This window comes from Mastigoproctus giganteus, chromosome 11 (genome assembly GCF_048544385.1).
Source record: "Mastigoproctus giganteus isolate SK-2022 chromosome 11, ASM4854438v1, whole genome shotgun sequence".
Classification (NCBI taxonomy): Eukaryota; Metazoa; Arthropoda; class Arachnida; order Uropygi; family Thelyphonidae; genus Mastigoproctus; species Mastigoproctus giganteus.
Window position 1 is genome coordinate 56842681 of NC_143585.1, and position 19958 is coordinate 56862638.

The 19958-nt window shown below is 39.5% G+C and overlaps 1 protein-coding gene across 3 annotated transcripts in view; it reads left to right on the plus strand.

Annotated features, from left to right (window-relative positions):
- Positions 1 to 19958, plus strand: part of LOC150078025 (uncharacterized) — a 442574-nt gene that overhangs the window by 336518 nt on the left and 86098 nt on the right. For all 3 annotated transcript variants that reach the window (XM_090384338.1, XM_090384339.1, XM_090384340.1), the window contains exon 14: positions 7217 to 7268. In XM_090384338.1, coding sequence (XP_090240464.1) covers positions 7217 to 7268 — 52 coding nt within the window. The remainder of the gene's footprint in view (positions 1 to 7216; positions 7269 to 19958) is intronic.

Sequence of the window (19958 nt, forward strand, 5' to 3'; positions counted from 1 at the left end):
TCATATTAAGCCTGTAATTACGCAATGGCAGTCCAGTTTACGCAGGGTCCGAAGAGAGGAAGTTGTTCTTGCTCGGCTCCGCATAGGTCATAGTCATCTAACCCATTCCTACTTGCTGAGGGCGGATGACCCACCTATGTGCGAGATGTGTAATGTCATTTTAACCGTCAGTCATATTTTAATAGAATGTCCTACTTTTATTGAAGCAAGGTGCTTGTGTTTTACCGCTTTTAATAATTTGACTGAGCCATTTACACTCAGTCAGTTAATAGGCGACAGAGACAACATGTCTGACGTTTTTAACTTTTTACATTCTATTAATTTCTATACAAAGATATAAGTTTTATGCTTTTAATTACTACCTCTTTTACCTAAAAACTAATTGCCTGACGTGGTAGCCTTGGCTACCAAAATTTTTAGTAGCATTTTAAATATGACTTGGCGCATTATGGTCTTAGCTGCCAATGCGCCATAAAAAAAAAATCAAATCAAATCAAATCCTACAGTGGAATCTTCTGCAACCAAATGTCAAGGTGTCCGTGGACAGGAGCAGGCAGAATGCTTTGACTCCATATTTTAAAAGTGAAAACAACCTTGTTGTCCGTTATGATGTCAATGATTTGATGACAGCTTTGAATGTGGAATACAACCCACAGGACTGGAGGCTATTCATAGACTCATCAAAGGCAAGTTTAAAAGCTGTTTTGCTCCACAATGGCAACGCTCTTCCTTCAATTCCTCTAGGTCATGTTGTCCACATGAAGGAGACATATAAGAATATGAAATTAATTCTGGAAGCAACGAAGTACAAAAACCACCAATGACAGATCTGTGGAGACCTGAAGGTGATTGTAATACTTCTGGGCATGCAGTTGGGATACACAAAGTACTGCTGTTTCCTCTTTGAGTGGGAGAGTCGAGCTAGGTCCTCACACTACAAGAGAAAAGTTTGGCCTATAAGGCAAAATCTGCACCCCGGGGGAAAAAAATGTCCAGCACAATCCTATGGTTGATCGAAGCAAAATTCATCTGCCTCCTTTACACACCAAACTGGGACTCATGAAGAACTTTGTTAAGGGGATGAACCAGGATGGAGACGCTTTCAAGTATCCGAGAGGACAATTTCCACTGTTGAGTGATGCTAAAGCTAAGGAAGGAATCTTTCTTGGTCTGCAAATTTGTGAACTTTTAAAGGAGGAAAACTTTGTGCGAGTTCTCCAGGGTAATGAGAATGCAGCTTGGGAAGTCTTTAAAAGTGTTGTGCATGACTTCCTGGGGAACCGAAGAGCTGGAAACAATTTTGAGACTGTGAACAACCTTTTAGAAAAGTATCATCAATTAAGCTGCAACATGTCAATGAAAATCCACTTTCTCGACTCTCATCTGGACTACTTCCCTGACAACTGTGGTGCAGTGAGTGACGAGCGTGGTGAGTGATTCCACCAAGACACTTCAGCAATGGAAAGAAGATATCAGGGTAGGTGGAATGCTGCTATGCTTGCTCACTACTGTTGGACAGTAACAAAAGATACCCCAGAAGTGGAATAAAATCGACAAGCGAAAAGAAGGCACTGTCATGAATAGGCCACATTTTGAGAAAGTACTTTCAGTTCCGTGCAGTTTTCTTGTGTTCTTGTTATTTTATGTTTTAATTAAAAACAACTGTGATTTATTTTGTATCAAGGAAATGTAAATATGAGATTGTTTTAATATTACATTTCACTCTGACTACTACTACTGAAATTACTATATTCTTAGACAATAGTGAAAGTACTGTATCTCAAAAACTAGAACTAATAAAAAATTTCTGAAGTCATTCGTTTTTTTCGACCCAGAATTAGTAAAGGTTGCCTATTTTAAGAAAGGAAACAGATTCAAAGAATTTTTTTGTCGAGCAGTGTAATTACACTCCCATTAAAACTATAAGAATATATATATATATATATATATATAAAAAAAAAAATCTCAATGCAATTAACACTGAAAAGCTGGATTTTTTGAATAGCTGGAATTTTGGAGGTGAATTTCGTAGTAGAATATTTTACAAATAAACAAATTTTTATCAAATGAACACAAATAACAACTGCACTACTAATTTTAAACAAAAGTACAACAAAAAAAAAAACAATTTTTAAGTAATAAAGCTTCTATTTAATGAAGTTCAAATAACAGTGCCTAATCTGACAGGGTTGTTAAGGACACTACTGATGCTATGCTGCTGCAACAGGACCTGGTAAAGTCGGGTATAGGGCTGAGAAGTGGCAACTGAAGTTTAACATTGACAAATGCAAAGTACTGCATATGGGTAGCACTAACCCCAGAGAAATGTACCAACTATGTGGTGTTACACTCAGGGTAGTGGAGAATGACAGAGACTTTGGGGTAATTGTGCAGTCAGATATGAAGTTTTCTGAGCAGTGCAGACAGGCTGCCAGAGTAGGTCATTGGAGTCTTGTCAATGATATACAAAAATTTTGCGAGCAGGGATAAGGAGGTGATTATTCCGTTGTATAAGGCAATAGTCAGACCACACCTTGAGTACTGCGTACAGGTCTGGAAGCCTTATTTTAGGGAGAGTATGTAGAGTTGCTAGAACGAGTACAGAGAAAGGCAACAAAGGGATTCTATAATGAAGAAGTTCTACAATTTGCAGCTTCTGGAGACTAGGCACCTGCGAGGCTATGTGATTGAAGAGTATAAAGCCTTGAATGGATTGAGCAGGCTTAATTAGCATTAGCATTAGTAGAGGCATTTGATGCAAGAAAGCAAGCTTATGCAGCATCAGCCAAAAAAAAAAAAATAAATAAATAAATAAAAAATAACCACTTCCACTTCACCCCTGTTTGTTCGAAATACCTGTCCAGCTGAGCCTTAAACTTATTTAGGCTATCAACTTCCACGACAAGGGATGGAAGTCTGTTCCACCAACCAACCACCCGCTGGCTAAAGACAAATTTCTGCACGTCTATCCTACATCTGTCTTTCCTCAATTTGAATTTATGCCCCCTCAGGTGATTATGCTGAGCAAGAGGAAGAATCCCATCAGCATTGAGCATGCTCAAACCATTCAAGGCTTTATACACCTCTATCAGATCACCTCACTGGTGCCTAGTCTCCAGACACTGTAATTTGCAAAACTTAAGCCTTTCTTCGTAAGAGCACCCTTTGTTCCATTCATTAATCTTGTTGCCCTTCTCTGTTCTCTACATCCTTCTTGAAATGAGGCCTCCAGGCCTGTTTACAGTACTCTAGGTGTGGCCTGATCATTGCCTTATACAAGGGAATAATCACCTTATCCCTGCTAGAAAAATTCCTATATGTCATTGACAATACACCATGAGCTACTCTTGCAGCCCGTCTGCACTGCTCAGAGAACTTCATATCTGCCTGCACAACCACCCCAGGTCCCTTTCATCCTCTACCACTGTCAGTGTAGTACCCCAGAGTTGATACGTTACTCTGGGGTTGCTCTTTCTCATATGTAGTACTTTACATTTGTCAATGTTAAACTTCATTTGCCACCTCTCAGCCCATCTGCTCAACCTTTCCAGATCCTGTTGCAGCAGCATAGTGTCAGTAGTATCCTTGCCAACCTTCGTATCGTCTGCAAACTTGGACATTAAGCTTGATATACCATCATCAATATCATTTATAATAATAATTTATAATACAGAAAACAATAACGGACCCAATACTGAACCCTGAGGGACTCCACTAATAACATTAGTCCACGATGAGCAGTATCCATTGATTACCACTCTCTCTCTTCTCCCTCTCAACCATCCCTTTATCCATAGCAGCAATTTGCCTCCAATGCCACACTGCTCCAATTTGTGCAGCAGTCTTCCATATGCAACAGTATCAAAAGCCTTTCTAAGATCCAAGTATATAATATCAAAGTTATTCCCTGCATCCAGTTCTTTTGTGACTGCATCATAGTATCCAATCAAATTGGTCAGCAAGACTTCCCCTTAACAAAACCATGCTGTGTCCGAGCTATAACTGAAGTCTTGTCTAGATGATCCTGCAGTGCTTCTTTAACCAGTGCCTCCATTAATTTTCCGGGAACAGAAGCTAAACTCGCAGGTCTATAATTACTTGTGTCAGCCTTTGATCCTCCTTTGTGAATTGGGGTCACATCTGCACATCTCCAGTCCATGGGTACCTCCCTTGAGTCCAAGGAAGCTCTCATAATTATGGCTAAGGGTTTGCTTACTTCCTTTGCTGCCTCCTTTAATATAACTGGATAGATCCCATCCACCCCAGGTGTCTTTCTTGTGTTTATCTTCAACAATTTCTCCTCCACTTTACTCTCAGTTATTACAAGATTCTCTAGCTTACTGCCAGAGTTGAATACACCTCTGGCATTCCCCTCGCTGAATAACTCCTCATGTGTAAATGTCGATGCAAAATATTCATTTAGTTTGTTAGCTACCTGAGAAGGATCATCAACAGTTGACCCATCGATATCAAGTGGACCAATCTGATTCATCCCCTTCCTTCTAGAGTTTACATAAGTAAAGAACTCTTTGCTGTTTTTCTTTGCATCCCTTGCCAAAGATTTCTCGTAATCTGCCTTTACCTGCCTAACCTCCTTTGTAACTTGGTTACAGATCAACTTGTATCTATCATAGGCTTCTGTGTCATGTGTTAATTTGTATGTATCCTATGCATTTTTTCTTCTCTGCCATATGTCTCATTAGTTCATTTGACATCCATTTAGGCCTAAACCTTGAACAATATTTCTTAATTGGTATGTAAAGCCTAGTAGCTTCCAAAATATAAGGTCTTTGAATGCTTCCCATTTTGAATTTGCTGTTGGTAACATCATCAGTTGGTCCCACTGTATAGAATTTAAATACTGTCTCAGTCCATCGTAGTCGCCTTTACGAAAGCAATAACCCTTCCCTTTACCCCTAATGGTAGTTACCTCTTTGAGTAAATCCCACTTCAGCACACTGTGATCACTGCCACCTAGTGGTTCATTTATCTGCAGATTCTTAATGCATGAAGAATCACTACTTATAATCAAATCAAGAGTATTAATCCCTCTAGTTGCCTCCTGAACATGCTGATGTAGAAAACAATCATCCAATAAATCCACAAAAGCCTTGCTAGTGTGTGAGTGACCAGCCCCCAAATTCCAGTCAATATCTGGGAAATTAAAATCCCCCATTATGAGACTCTCTGATTTACTGGCCCACTCTATTTCTCTGTACAGTTTCTTATTATACTCATCAGAGTCATTAGGCCTATAGCCCACTCCTACTCTCAATTTTGATCTCCCAATGCTTATGTCACACCAAACTGACTTGACACTGCACTGTCCCGTGATGTCGACTGGCTTCACTTCCTTGGATTTTATGTATTTCTTAACTAATAGCATAATCCCTGCCCCCTTCCTATCCTGTCTCTCCTTTCTGTAGACATTGTACTCCCCAAATTCCAGTTTTGCATTCCTTATATCTGTGTGACACACGTCTCTGAAATCTGAACAATATCTTCCTTTGATGTTTTGAGCAATACCTCAAATTCATCAAATTTATTTACTAAACTCCTAGCATTGGTGTAGACGCAAGTATACATGCACCTGTTCTTTTTCTTAGCTACTCTAACACAACCCATGTGTTTACTTGTACCCCAATGATTCCCAGCAGTCTCTGAAATATCCTGCATCTTATTTTCCAGACTGCGGTTCATTCCAATAGAAGCATTGCAAGAATCACTTTCACCTCTGCCAGTGGCTACTGTTAATCTATTAGTCCTTGTATCCCCCCAATCTAGCAGTTTTCCGACCCACCTAACACTGCCTCGATAGCATCAGCAAACATTCTTGCACCCTTTCTGTTTAAGTGTATCCCATCCCTTTAGAAGCAGTCTCTCCTGTTAACAAGTACAGACCAGGCTGAAAAAAATTCTACCCCTTGAGCCTTGCACAATCTTTCCAGGGCCGAATTGATCGACAAGGCTCTCATCATATACTCCCTCCTATCGTGTCTGGGCAGAATTGCAAATACTTTCAAATTCAACCCTAATTCACGGCTTTTTTTCAACAGTGACCTGTACTTGTTAAGTAATTCCGCCGGTCTCCTACTCTTAATATCATTAGTGCCAACATGTACAACTATATCACCTTTTGTCCCCTTAAAAGATGATATCCACTCTACAACGTCATCAACCTTTGCCCCTGGCAGACATACCCTGGTCCTGTTCCACCTATCCTTTTTACAAAGCATGTTTCCCGTTTCCCTGACAATAGTCACCAACAACTACTAGTTCCTTTTTGACCAGCGCATTCTGCCTTGGGTGCTGCCGCTGTGTTTCATGATGACCAAGTGCAAGCTCTGGCATTAGTGTGGGCAGCTGAGAGTTTGATGGGCCCCTCACTTTTAATCCTTCGAGGGCATCCACCCTATCCTTCAAGCTCTCATATAGGCCCATAACAACGCTGAGTTGTCGCCTGATTTCCTTACACTCCTTGCATCGCGCACACACAAAGACATCCCCCATGGCAGTATCATGTCCCGTACCCGACTGCTCCACAAACATCAAGCAAGTAGTGCATTTTATTTAAAAGGCTGTGATTCAGAGGGCAACTGCTCCCCTCAGTTCTCCCCTGAGCCACAGCACTCCCAGTAGTTTGAGCCTGATGGGATTCTTCCTCTTGCTCAGATTACAATCCTGAGGGGGCATAGATTCAAACTTAGGAAAGACTTGTAGAATACATGTGCAGAAGTTTGCCTTTAGCGAGTGGGTAGTTTATTGCTGGAAAAAACTTCCATCTGTTGTTGTGGAAGTTGATAGTTTAAATAAATTCAAGGCAGAACTAGACAAACATTTGGAATGAATGAATCAGTTAAAATTCGAAGGGTTTTTTTTTTTTTTTTTTTTGGCTGATGCTGTATAAGCTTGCTTTCTTGCATCATGTGCCTCTAATATTGCTTTTTTATTTAAAGTTTATGCCACTATGCAGGACCAGATTTTCACTCTGATTTGAGTCCCTTTGGTGGATTGGTTTGCTTTATGAAGGGCATGTACAATGGTTTTTTATAGCATTTATGGCTCAAGGCTTTTAGTTTGCACTAGACTTACCTATGTCTACTTTAATAATTAATTATTTATTATATATGTGTAATCTTTTTATGTAGTTAATGAATTTACTTAAAGAAATTCATTAAATATAACTGCAAGTTAATTTTATTGTTCTCTTTTTTAGGTCTCCTGTATTTAGACTGTTTTCATTTCTGTATCCTAAAAACAAAGTTAAGGTAATTTGATTAATATGCTAACAAATTAAAAGAAAATTTTCATATATATTTTTTTTATTGTAATTGTTATAGTTTTCTAGGAGATAAAATAATCTTCACATTTGGGGAAAAGTAAAATTAGATTGATATGACATACTGAAAGATAGCATGATATACAGCAGTGGTTCTCAAAGTGGGTGCCACTTACTCTTTATAGGGGTGCCGCGACGTCAAATTTAGCATTGGCTTACATCGTGGCCGTCACTACAAAAGGTTGTTGAATTTCACGCAACTGTGTAAATTAGAAGTCGTTATGTGCCTAATCATAAATGTGGCTGTAAATCCACACCACACTGTCACTTTTGGAGAATGCAATGGGGACCTCTTGGATAAGAGGTCCCCATTGCATTCTCCATTTAAGCAGAAGTGGGCTTCATCACTCCAAAGGATGTTCCATTACTAAGTGATATCCACTGTCATTCGTGTGAAACTGAAGTGCATGTGTGAAGCGAATATCTGCATCACCATGCTTTAGCTGCTGTAGCATGTGCATCTTGTAAGGATAGTACCACAACACCTGACACGTTACTAGCCTTACAATGGAATATGGCATGTCCACTTCATGAGAAACAGCTGGCACAATTGTGCTACCACATGGAGATTGACTTGATAAATCCACGACGGCCATAGCCACATCTTTAACATGAGAGGAGTCCACTTGTTTTCGACCTCTACCTGGTTGAACACCAAGATGTCCTGTTGCTTCAAATTTCACAATCATTTTGCGGACAGCACAAACAGTCATAGGTCCATGCCTTATGTGCTTCTAATGCTGGAATTCTCTGCTAGCTGCAGCTGCACTGTTGCTGTTCTGATAGTACAGCCTTACAAATAGCGCCTTTCCTGCAGCATTGTTGGCATTGCTGCTGTAGTGTAGGCAAACATCTACTGTATGATTTTGAAGAGACTGCTTGCTTTGTTTTTATACAGTACACTAGAGCTGAGTAGTGGCACTGTGGCAATGACTTATGATTATGCAAATAACTTATGTTATTTGCATAATCATAATATAAAAGGTTCCCCAGTAAATTGATAAATACTACTCAGAAAACTTAATTTTTTCATTATCACTTAAATGTTCATTACCTACGGAGAACCTACAGGAACCATCTAAACTAACAGATTACATCCTGAAATCCAAGTTTCATTTAATAAAATTTCAAATTTATAACACATAAATGAATGTGATATATAATTAGAGAAATTCAAAGTTACACAATTTTGGATATATTAAATAATATATATCATGCAGTAACTATAATTATACATATGAATAAAAAGATTACACAAGAATTCCTCTAAGTGCAGCTGTCTGAGAATGTTACACAAATTAGTTATGTTATAAAGTGTGAAAATCTGATGATTAAGTGAATTATATAATGAATAACTTCCTAAAATGTGAATACAAATGGTAATTTTCTGATTCACTTGTACGTCTTGCATCTGAAGGCTGCTGCTGCTCCTTTTGAAAGTTGGGATGGGATGGGATGGGTAGGACAGAGAGAACAGGGCATCACATGCTTTACTTATTCAGATATGAAGGTTTCTGAACAGTGCAGACAAGCTGCCAGAGCAGTTCATGGGGTACTGTCAATGATATACAGGAATTTTACTAGTAGGGGAAAAGGAGATGATTATCTCTTACTGTGGTACTCTTACCAAGAAAGGCTTAAGTTCTGCAAATTACAGCATCTGGAGACTAGGCACCTGTGAGGTGATCTGATTGAGGTCTATTAGGCCTTGAATGGGTTGGCAGGCTCAATTCTGATGGGATTCTTCTTCTTGCTCAGATGACGAACATGAAGGGGCATAAATCGAAATTGAGGAAAGACAGTTGTAGAATAGATGTACAGAAATTTGCCTTTAGCCAGTGAGTAGTTGATTGCTGAAACAAATTTCCATCTGTCATTGTGGAAGTTGATAGCCTAAATAAATTCAAGGAGGAACTGGACAAACTTTTAGAGGGAATGGATGTGTGGACTGTTTTTTTTTTTCTTTTTTTTTGCTAATGCTGTATTCTTTCTTGCTTTCTTGCATCATTTGCTTCTACTACTCATAGTTTCAATGGATGGTATATGGATAAATTAATTTAGGTAGATATAATTTAGAGAAAGCAATATTCTAGGGAAAGAACTAAGATAACATGTATTGCACTACATTTGCATATGCAATGTTTGCAACACTGAACAACAGCCTCCGAGAAGTAAGTTTGTTATAATTTTCAATTACACAAAAATTGTTTAATAACAGGTACATTTGTTTATGAGATGCAGAAACATGTAGTTACAAAAATGATTACTATTAAAAACATATACAAAAGTGTTTTATACAAGGAATTATTATATTGTACCAGTGTACTCTGAGTACACCGTTTCCCAAACTTTTTTGTTCGCGAATGGCTTTTGTCTTTGAAAAATAACCACGGGTCCTTACATCCGAACTCACTTAAATATGGGGTGTCTGGACAATAGGTATCCAAAATTAAAAATTTATATATCTCAGAACTAATTTATTATATGTTTACAATCTACCTTTTTAAGACACAAAAAATAACTGAATAATAAACTGTCACTGTTTCAGTATACAATCAATAATTCTTCATAGTTTACTAATGTGAAGAATAGTGTTATTTTTTGATCTCACAAAGTCCTTTAAAGTTCGGAGTGATTGTAGACAACTGAATTCTCATGTCGGGCACAACATCCAGTCTGTAATATTTAGATTTTATTTAAAAAAATAAGTAAACTTCAAAGTCATTATAGAAATTATCCACGGATCTCCTGGGAATTGTTCACATATCCCTTGGGATCCATAGAGCACAGTTTGGGAACCACTGACTTATAGAGTATTAAACTCAAGATCTCAGGGCCACACCAACAGCTCAAATGTTTGATATGTTGTAAAGAAACATTTGAGGGCAGCACATGTGATGCCAGTTTGATATGCCTACTTGTCTAAATTGTATACAATTACTGTATAATGTTTTTTTATTTTTATGAAAACCTCAAACATGAAAGGTATAAGAATCTATAGTACTTAATACTGTGTGTAAGTTGAAGGTTGGGAACAAAAAAAAATATTCTTGTTGACAATACACTTGAATTTTTGTAGATTGTAATTTTCAGGAAAGACGCGTGAAGGGAGGTTATTCCAGAAAACAGAAGTATAAGGGATAAATGAGGAAGAAGAAAAATTGGTTCATTGAATTTGAAGTTGGACAGTAAAAGGATGCTGACTGGTTGTGGCACATAATTCAGATTAGTTTTGAAGTGAGGGGGGGGGGATTATAGAAGCCAATCCAGAAGAATGGTGCCATGGAAGTATCTATAGGAAAGGCATGCAACAGAAACAGAATGTCTATGAGAAAAGAGTGCAGACACCTTTGTAACAGATGGGTCATTAATTAACAGTTAATTAATAAACTAACTGCCCTCTTTTGCTCTCTTCTTGAATGGAGTCTAGAAGCCTGTGAGAGGTTATGAGGGATCCATCCCAGATGTGGGAATAATATTCCATGGGAAGGCAGATTCAAGATTTGTGCAGAGTGAATATTGTGTGCATTGTCAAGCGGCACTGGGGTTTTCCCCTACAAACCATGTATTATATATTGCAATGCTACAAACTCTACCAATTTTAAACACACACACCAACCGTTTATGACTGGTTGAATAATGAAATAAAATAAAATAAAATAAAATGATAGAAAAGACTGTAAAATAATATTTACAAAAAACTTTTAATCATTTACAAAAAGCTAAACTAAACTATAACAAAAGTAAAATAAGTAAATAAGTTAAAATGCATTAAAATATAAATATAAAAGCGATAAAAAAGACGATAAAAAAACACTAGAGCTTTCGGAGGTGTCTTCCTCCTTCCTCAGTAATAGTGAGACTTAAATGACACATCCTTAAATACCAGGTTCACGGCACACGTGGATGACCAGGCGCATACTCAGCATTCCTTTCACTTGTGCCGGAACCGGAAGTGGACTGGACACGTGGAAAATTAAAACGTTTGTCTCTTGTCAAGACCACCGCCTCAAAAAGGGGGTGAAGCCTAACTCCCCTGTCTCTGTTTATACTATTGTTACCAGAGGATCCAATCCACAGACTTTCCAGCCACTTGCGGTCCCAGAATCTGTGCGCCCGGTCAAGGATGACAGCGTTGTCGGGGGAGATCTGGTGTTGTTTTTCCCAATAGTGCTCGGCAATGGCGGATTTATTGAGCTCTGCGGTCCGTATCGCTCGTGAATGTTCTCCCAGACGGTCCTTGAGACGCCGTCCTGTCTCCCCCACGTAACATTCCCCACAATCCGGGCATGTGATCTCATACACGACCCCACTACTAGAATCCCTAGTAATGGGGTCTTTGACCTGTGACACTACTGTGTGCAACCTCCGGCCCGGAAGCTGCACACAGCGTGTCTGAAAGTCGCGAAGCATCCTGGCAATGCGATCTGACAGGCCCGGATAGTAGGGAACATACACTGTGGTAAGCGGTACAGGCGGAACTACCCGATTGGGCTCTTCCTCTCTGTTGTATTCATCAATGACACTCTGGGGGTAACCGCACCTCATAAGATCCGTCGTGATTTGCCTAATTTCCTTCTCCCCCTCCTCAGGGGTACTGCAATGTGTTCTCACCCTACCCAAAAGTGCTCTGGCCACACTATTCTTATGTTGGACAGTCTGTGCCGTCCTATAATGTGTGTACTGGCCCCTACACATTGGTTTCCTATAAACCTTAGTTCTAAGTCTCGGGCCTTCCCTATATACCATTATGTCCAGAAATGGGGGGGTACCATCTATTTCTACCTCCGAGGTAAATTTTATGAAGGGGGAGAAACCATTGAGAAACGAGACCACATCTTCCTCTCTCCCCTTCCTTACAATAGTAAACGTGTCATCAACATATCGTTTCCACTTACGCATAGGGAACTCCAATCTTGCGAAAACCCTATTCTCAAATTCCTCCATAGCCAGATTTGCAACAATGGCGCTGATTGGAGAACCCATGGCTGTACCGTGAACCTGTTTATACATCACTCCTTGGAAAACCAAGGTTGTACTAGAAAGACATAATTCAACAGCACCACATATATCTTCTATGTTTAGGTGGGATCTAGCACTTAAAGTATTATCATTTTGTAAAGCCAGCCTTACACATTCTACCCCATGTGCTATGGGGATACAAGTAAATAATGATATAACATCTAATGACATCATCATCTCGTCCTCCCCTATTTCTTGACTCCTTACAAAGTTCACAAATTCCGCACTGTCTCCAATGACCAACGCGGACCGCCCCACAACTGGGGAAATCAGCTGCACCAGATATTTAGATAAAGCATATGTAGGGCTACCAATGAAGGAAACTATGGGCCGTAATGGAACATTCTCCTTGTGTGTCTTAGGTAACCCATAAAATCTGGGCAGTCGACACCCTGTTGCATGCATGGACCAAGATATTATAATCTTGGTCCATGATTATGAAATGGGACGAAGATATTATAATCCTACCAGCAGATAAAGGCAGATCAACTGTGGTATTAAACAAAGAAGATTACCACAAGAAAGCGTTAGACTTATTAGGTGATAATTGTACTTATAAGATTGTTCACAGAAACCCCTTGGCTAGCTTAGAACAGTGTGTAAATAAGATGCTACTTTCCTGGCTAAAGATGGAAAAGATTCCAAAGGACAAGTATTGGTCCATGCATGCAACAGGGTGTCGACTGCCCAGATTTTATGGGTTACCTAAGACACACAAGGAGAATGTTCCATTACGGCCCATAGTTTCCTTCATTGGTAGCCCTACGTATGCTTTATCTAAATATCTGGCGCAGCTGATTTCCCCAGTTGTGGGGCGGTCCGCGTTGGTCATTGGAGACAGTGCGGAATTTGTGAACTTTGTAAGGAGTCAAGAAATAGGGGAGGACGAGATGATGATGTCATTAGATGTTATATCATTATTTACTTGTATCCCCATAGCACATGGGGTAGAATGTGTAAGGCTGGCTTTACAAAATGATAATACTTTAAGTGCTAGATCCCACCTAAACATAGAAGATATATGTGGTGCTGTTGAATTATGTCTTTCTAGTACAACCTTGGTTTTCCAAGGAGTGATGTATAAACAGGTTCACGGTACAGCCATGGGTTCTCCAATCAGCGCCATTGTTGCAAATCTGGCTATGGAGGAATTTGAGAATAGGGTTTTCGCAAGATTGGAGTTCCCTATGCGTAAGTGGAAACGATATGTTGATGACACGTTTACTATTGTAAGGAAGGGGAGAGAGGAAGATGTGGTCTCGTTTCTCAATGGTTTCTCCCCCTTCATAAAATTTACCTCGGAGGTAGAAATAGATGGCACCCTCCCATTTCTGGACATAATGGTATATAGGGAAGGCCCGAGACTTAGAACTAAGGTTTATAGGAAACCAATGTGTAGGGGCCAGTACACACATTATAGGACGGCACAGACAGTCCAACATAAGAATAGTGTGGCCAGAGCACTTTTGGGTAGGGTGAGAACACATTGCAGTACCCCTGAGGAGGGGGAGAAGGAAATTAGGCAAATCACGACGGATCTTATGAGGTGCGGTTACCCCCAGAGTGTCATTGATGAATACAACAGAGCCCAATCGGGTAGTTCCGCCTGTACCGCTTACCACAGTGTATGTTCCCTACTATCCGGGCCTGTCAGATCGCATTGCCAGGATGCTTCGCGACTTTCAGACACGCTGTGTGCAGCTTCCGGGCCGGAGGTTGCACACAGTAGTGTCACAGGTCAAAGACCCCATTACTAGGGATTCTAGTAGTGGGGTCGTGTATGAGATCACATGCCCGGATTGTGGGGAATGTTACGTGGGGGAGACAGGACGGCGTCTCAAGGACCGTCTGGGAGAACATTCACGAGCGATACGGACCGCAGAGCTCAATAAATCCGCCATTGCCGAGCACTATTGGGAAAAACAACACCAGATCTCCCCCGACAACGCTGTCATCCTTGACCGGGCGCACAGATTCTGGGACCGCAAGTGGCTGGAAAGTCTGTGGATTGGATCCTCTGGTAACAATAGTATAAACAGAGACAGGGGAGTTAGGCTTCACCCCCTTTTTGAGGCGGTGGTCTTGACAAGAGACAAACGTTTTAATTTTCCACGTGTCCAGTCCACTTCCGGTTCCGGCACAAGTGAAAGGAATGCTGAGTATGCGCCTGGTCATCCACGTGTGCCGTGAACCTGGTATTTAAGGATGTGTCATTTAAGTCTCACTATTACTGAGGAAGGAGGAAGACACCTCCGAAAGCTCTAGTGTTTTTTTATCGTCTTTTTTATCGCTTTTATATTTATATTTTAATGCATTTTAACTTATTTACTTATTTTACTTTTGTTATAGTTTAGTTTAGCTTTTTGTAAATGATTAAAAGTTTTTTGTAAATATTATTTTACAGTCTTTTCTATCATTTTATTTTATTTTATTTCATTATTCAACCAGTCATAAACGGTTGGTGTGTGTGTTTAAAATTGGTAGTATGAATAATCCCAACCTCAGAGGCCTTATTGCAGCTACAAACTCTGTAAATGCCAGAGATAGTGCAAGTGTTAGTTTGCATAGTGTAGTGTTGGCCTGTTGTTCCTCTGGCATTTAGCCATGGGCCCCCTAATGGGGCCCCCCCACATTGCCTGTCCTTGCCTTGGGGAGGCAGCCAGGTATAGTATACGTAGAAAGTTGTTTGGCAGGGGCAAACCTTGGACTGTGCCTGGATGACTGTGAAGAGGGAGGGAAAAGATGAAGATTAAGGTGGATTAAGGGAGGCTTTCTACCTGGAAATAGGAAGTTAAAGGGATATTAAGGGAAATATAAGAGGGCTGTTAAGGAAAAGTGAAAAGTTTGTGGTTGTAGGATCCACCAGGTGAAAAGTTGGGATGGGAGGCGGAGGAAGAAAGTCATAGGATCAGAGTGCCCTAAGTGGAGTACAGGGGAGGGTCTGCTCTCTGGATACACATTACAGCTCTGCATGAAATCCCATACTGCCCAGACTAACTGTAGCACTGTCAGCAGTTCCCACGCCATGCCTCAAAAGAGAGGATGCCTGGCATCAACAAGTCAGGGTGGTTTCCTGTGGATTACCCCCACTGCAGTCCAAGTTGTTGGGGGGGGGCTGTCAGAACACTGCACACATTCTTTATATGTTCAAACCTTATGCACACCTTCCACTCTTACAGGTATAAAGGTTGTTTTTTTTTTATTATTTTTACTCATTTAGGGGAAGACTGGTAGATAAAAATGGACAACAATCACTCACTCATGTATGTGCCTTCTTTCATACATTATCATACACTCAGAGAGACAGGACACAGGTACCACCTAAATAAACATAACTGTCAAGACATCCACAATTTATGTGCATCTATCTAACATTCTCATTTACTCATCATTCACACACAGTGATCCCTTTTATAACATTGCCCTGAACAGACATAACACACACACACATTTTATAGATTTTTTTTTTTCAGGTTAAGTGGTCTCATTTCCCACCCAGTGAGTTACACATATCAACACTAATTACACTATTACATACATTCACTCACACTTAACATACACTCCATCAAAAACATTTCCTTTCATACTTGCACTGGGTGGGAAACATATTTCTAGCTGGCCAGTCATTAAAAGTAATGGCAAGATCGAAAGAGAAAACTTACAGTTTTTTAAAAGCAAAGGAAGCAATGTTTGATTTTGTTATGCCAAGAGAGAGAGAGAGAGAGATTAGAAATCATGATAATCCCTGATAGAGATATGTGATCATGTCTAAAAATCTGAGTGTCATCAAAGATAAACATAGGAGGAAAAGAATGATTTTTGTAAGATATAAGACAGGACTGAGTTTAAGGAGGATTGAAATTAATTAAGTTATCTTTGTCCCATTATAGAATTACTTGGAGTCACTATTTAAGGAATTGATAGTGGATATTTGAGAAGTTGAAGGTGTTTGTGCAAGGCAAGGTTTCTCAAACTGGAAGGTAGAAAGCAATATGCTATCATCAGCAAAACTATGGATAAATTTTTCAGTCAGTAGAAGAAGGCCATTAATATACAAGGGGAAAAGAGTAGAAAAAAGAACTGAACCTTGGGGAATGCCAACATTAGTAGAGAAGTTAAAAGACAGTGAGCCATCTACCATCACCTAGAGTAAGTGCTCAGAGAGAACACTGAAAACCCAATTATAAAAAAACAGTTGCATAAGATGGACGCTTATTTAACAGAGCTTTATGCCAAGCATGATTAAAAGCCTTTGAAATGTGAAGAGCAACTGCTTGAGTTTCGCCAAATTTTTCCATTGAATTTGTGCATTGGTGGGTAACATAAGCCAGTACATCATCAGTTGATACTGATGGAATCTATATTGGTAGTCACCAATAAGATGGATAGTTTCTAGATGGTTTAGGAGTTGGCAGTTAATAGATTTCTCCATTACTTTAAAAAGAGTAGGGAGGGAGGATGTCACCCTTTTTAGGAACTGGTTCCTAAAAAGGAGTGACAATCCATCTGGGTTCTTTTTGCTGGACATGAGCAAGTTTTCAAACAGGGGCGAAAACACCAGTGGAATAAAAAAGTGTAAAAAGGTGACACAGAACAGGAGTAAGCTCAGGAACATATGTATTGAGAAAAAAAAAAATCTTCTGATATGATTCTGAAGGTAGACTACAGGGGCCATTGAATGAAGTGTACATAATGGAGTTACCATGATCACCAACACACAAATAAAAATGGGATGGTAGCAGTTCAGTTTTATCTTTAGCCGAGGTGGCAAAGAATCATCTGGTTTTAACAGAGGTTCAAATACAGATAGCAAAAGTCGTGGCCAATAGCTCTGGCAAGAGACCAGAATGCTTGACTACCATTTGGACAAGAAGCAAGTTTTCTATCCTTAGCCAGTTTAAAATCTAGTTTGGGCTGATTAATAAGTGCTTTACAATTATTGCAAACTTTGGTGTAGGCAGAAAATGAACCTGGAGATTTAGATGCAAGCCATTTGTGATATGCAACATTCTTGTCTTGAACAGCATTATCACATTTATTGGAAAACCAAGGTTTAGATAAAGGATGAGATTTTAAGGTGGAATGTGGAATAAAGGATTTCATCCCTGCAAGAATAATTTCACTATACGATCTGAGCAAATATTGATATCAAAAGATTTGAAACAATAATTAGACCAAGGGAAAAAATCTTGCAGTACATCCCATTTTTCATTCTTATGCCACCAAACAGCACAATGTTGAGAATGTCCAGGAGAGAAAGTCTCCATCAGAGAAGAGACCATCACCAAGTTGTGATCTGAGGTGCACAGAGGAATGCTCACCTTGACCATGTACTTGTAAGGGTTGTTTGTGAGAAAAGGATCAAGCATGTAGGCTGTGTGGTATTTGTCTGGTATTTTGTTAGGTAAATGAATTATATGTGTGAGGTCATTATTAATTGAAAAAGTCTCAGCATCTCGAAGAGCTAGGTCCACGGGACTAGAAAACAGAAGCCAGCTACAGTTGTGAACATTAAAATCACCAAGGAAAATTGGACTGGAGAAAGTCAGGTTTCAAAGAAAGGAAGCCAAAGAGTTCCAAGTGATTTAATGGAGTTGGGAAAACAATAGAAGCAACAGATGAATCTGGCAGAATGGAGCTGGGAGATTTTAAGCCAGAGAAAATCGAAAAGAGGAGATTCCAAGTTATTGTCTCTGATGGGGAATATCAGAGTGGACATATGCACAAGTACCACCTTCAAAGCAAAAGGAATCATAAAGTGAATAATTAGGATAACTAAGATGAATAGTGGTTGAATCAACCAATAATTGTGATTCTGTCAGAAAAGGTAAGTGGTAGAATGTAAGTGGAAATGGTCATTACTGAGATTGGATATGAGACCACGTATATTTGTGAAATGAACAAGGAAGTGTGTGGGAGGTTTAGATCTTTTCAAAGATAAGTTTGTTCTGTTACTTATCTGCAAAATAAATGCATACAAAATATATACACACACACACACACACACACACACACACACACATATATATATATATATATTTTTTTTTTGTATATGTACATAAAGTGAATGGTCTATGTTACACTACTTAACCACTTAACAGCTTCCCCCCAAGAAGATATTCTAAAAATTTCATTTCATTTTAGGCTTCTCATACTTTTCAAATACTGCTTCTACTTCTCTACTTCTCTTTTGGGATAGTGCTTTTTTATTTAAAGTTCATAGTGCAATACTGAGGAATCTTGTGAAGTGTCTCCATAATATGAGATTGATGCATTTTGTATGTAATCAACCTACATAGTTGACCAAACTATGTAGGAAGTAAAAGCTTCCATAAAATGAGAGTTTTGCACTAAAGTTATTTAAATTAAATTTAATTCCATGTGTGCTTTCTTATGTATGCCTTCCTAGTAAAGCATCGTTTTGCATTAAAGTTTTGTTCTACTACATTAACACTACACTGCAATAGAAATAGGAAAAAAAGCTAGCTGGGAAGGCTGACAAATTTGTGGGATAAAATGCAGAATAATGGAGAATATACAATTTAATAGATCATACAATTAAATAGAATAAAGAAGGATTTTGTCTGATAGAGCACAGTATATGAAAAAATCCAAAATACAACATTTCACTAAACCCTAAACTTGTTATAGGACTGGGTTGAAAAGTTGTGGCCATTTATTACACAAAATACAGCCATTCAACAGTACCAACTCAGTGCAGAGTGGAAGACAAAAAAAAAAAGCATTCATCCTTTCACTGTTGGCATGCTCTAGAGTAGGCAGGGTGCTCTCCTTGGCAATTTACATAGATCGGTCTGGAAGCTGAACATTCCTTGCTCTTGATGTGGTCTTTCACACCACATCGAGCACAGTCAGGATTACCATGGCAAGCTGTTTGTGAGTGGCTGTATTTTTGACATCAAAAACACCTCAGTGGGTTTGGAATGTACCTCACTGGGCAGTTTAAGTAACCTACCTTGATGGAACTTGGAGTGTTGAATGTTAGGATGAGAACTCGGGTAGGGACAAGATTCCCATCCTTTTGCATCGATATTTTCTTGACAGCTGTTACTCCTTGGTCTTTCAGTTCAAAGCAGATCTCTTCTTCAGACACATGAAGAAGGTCCCATTCTGATATGACACCTCGTGAAGAGTTCAGAGTTTTGTGGGGGATTACAGCGATAGGTGTTCCCCCTATCGATGCGGCTTTCAGGATTTTTTCTACCTGTTTCATGTTTGAAGCTTTGAATACCAAAAGGTCGCTAGAACGCAGTTGTTTTACAGATTTAGGTGATCCTGCCAACCCTTCTAATCCTTTCTGGATGAAGAGTGGTGACATCTTCCCAATTGACTGCTCTCCAGTGGAATAGAGAATGAGGAAGAGCAGTGTCACTGATGGTGTTATCATATTGATTAGGTAGGGGCTTTGTTGGGGCCCCAGAATAAAGAGGATTTAATTTACTCATGGGAGGAAAATAAAAATTTCAGATGCCCTAAGTACCTCACCTACCACGGGCCCTACGAGGGGACTTCCTCTCGTGAATTAGCAAGTACTGCATACATGAATGGGACACCAAGATCACTCAGGAGCATCATA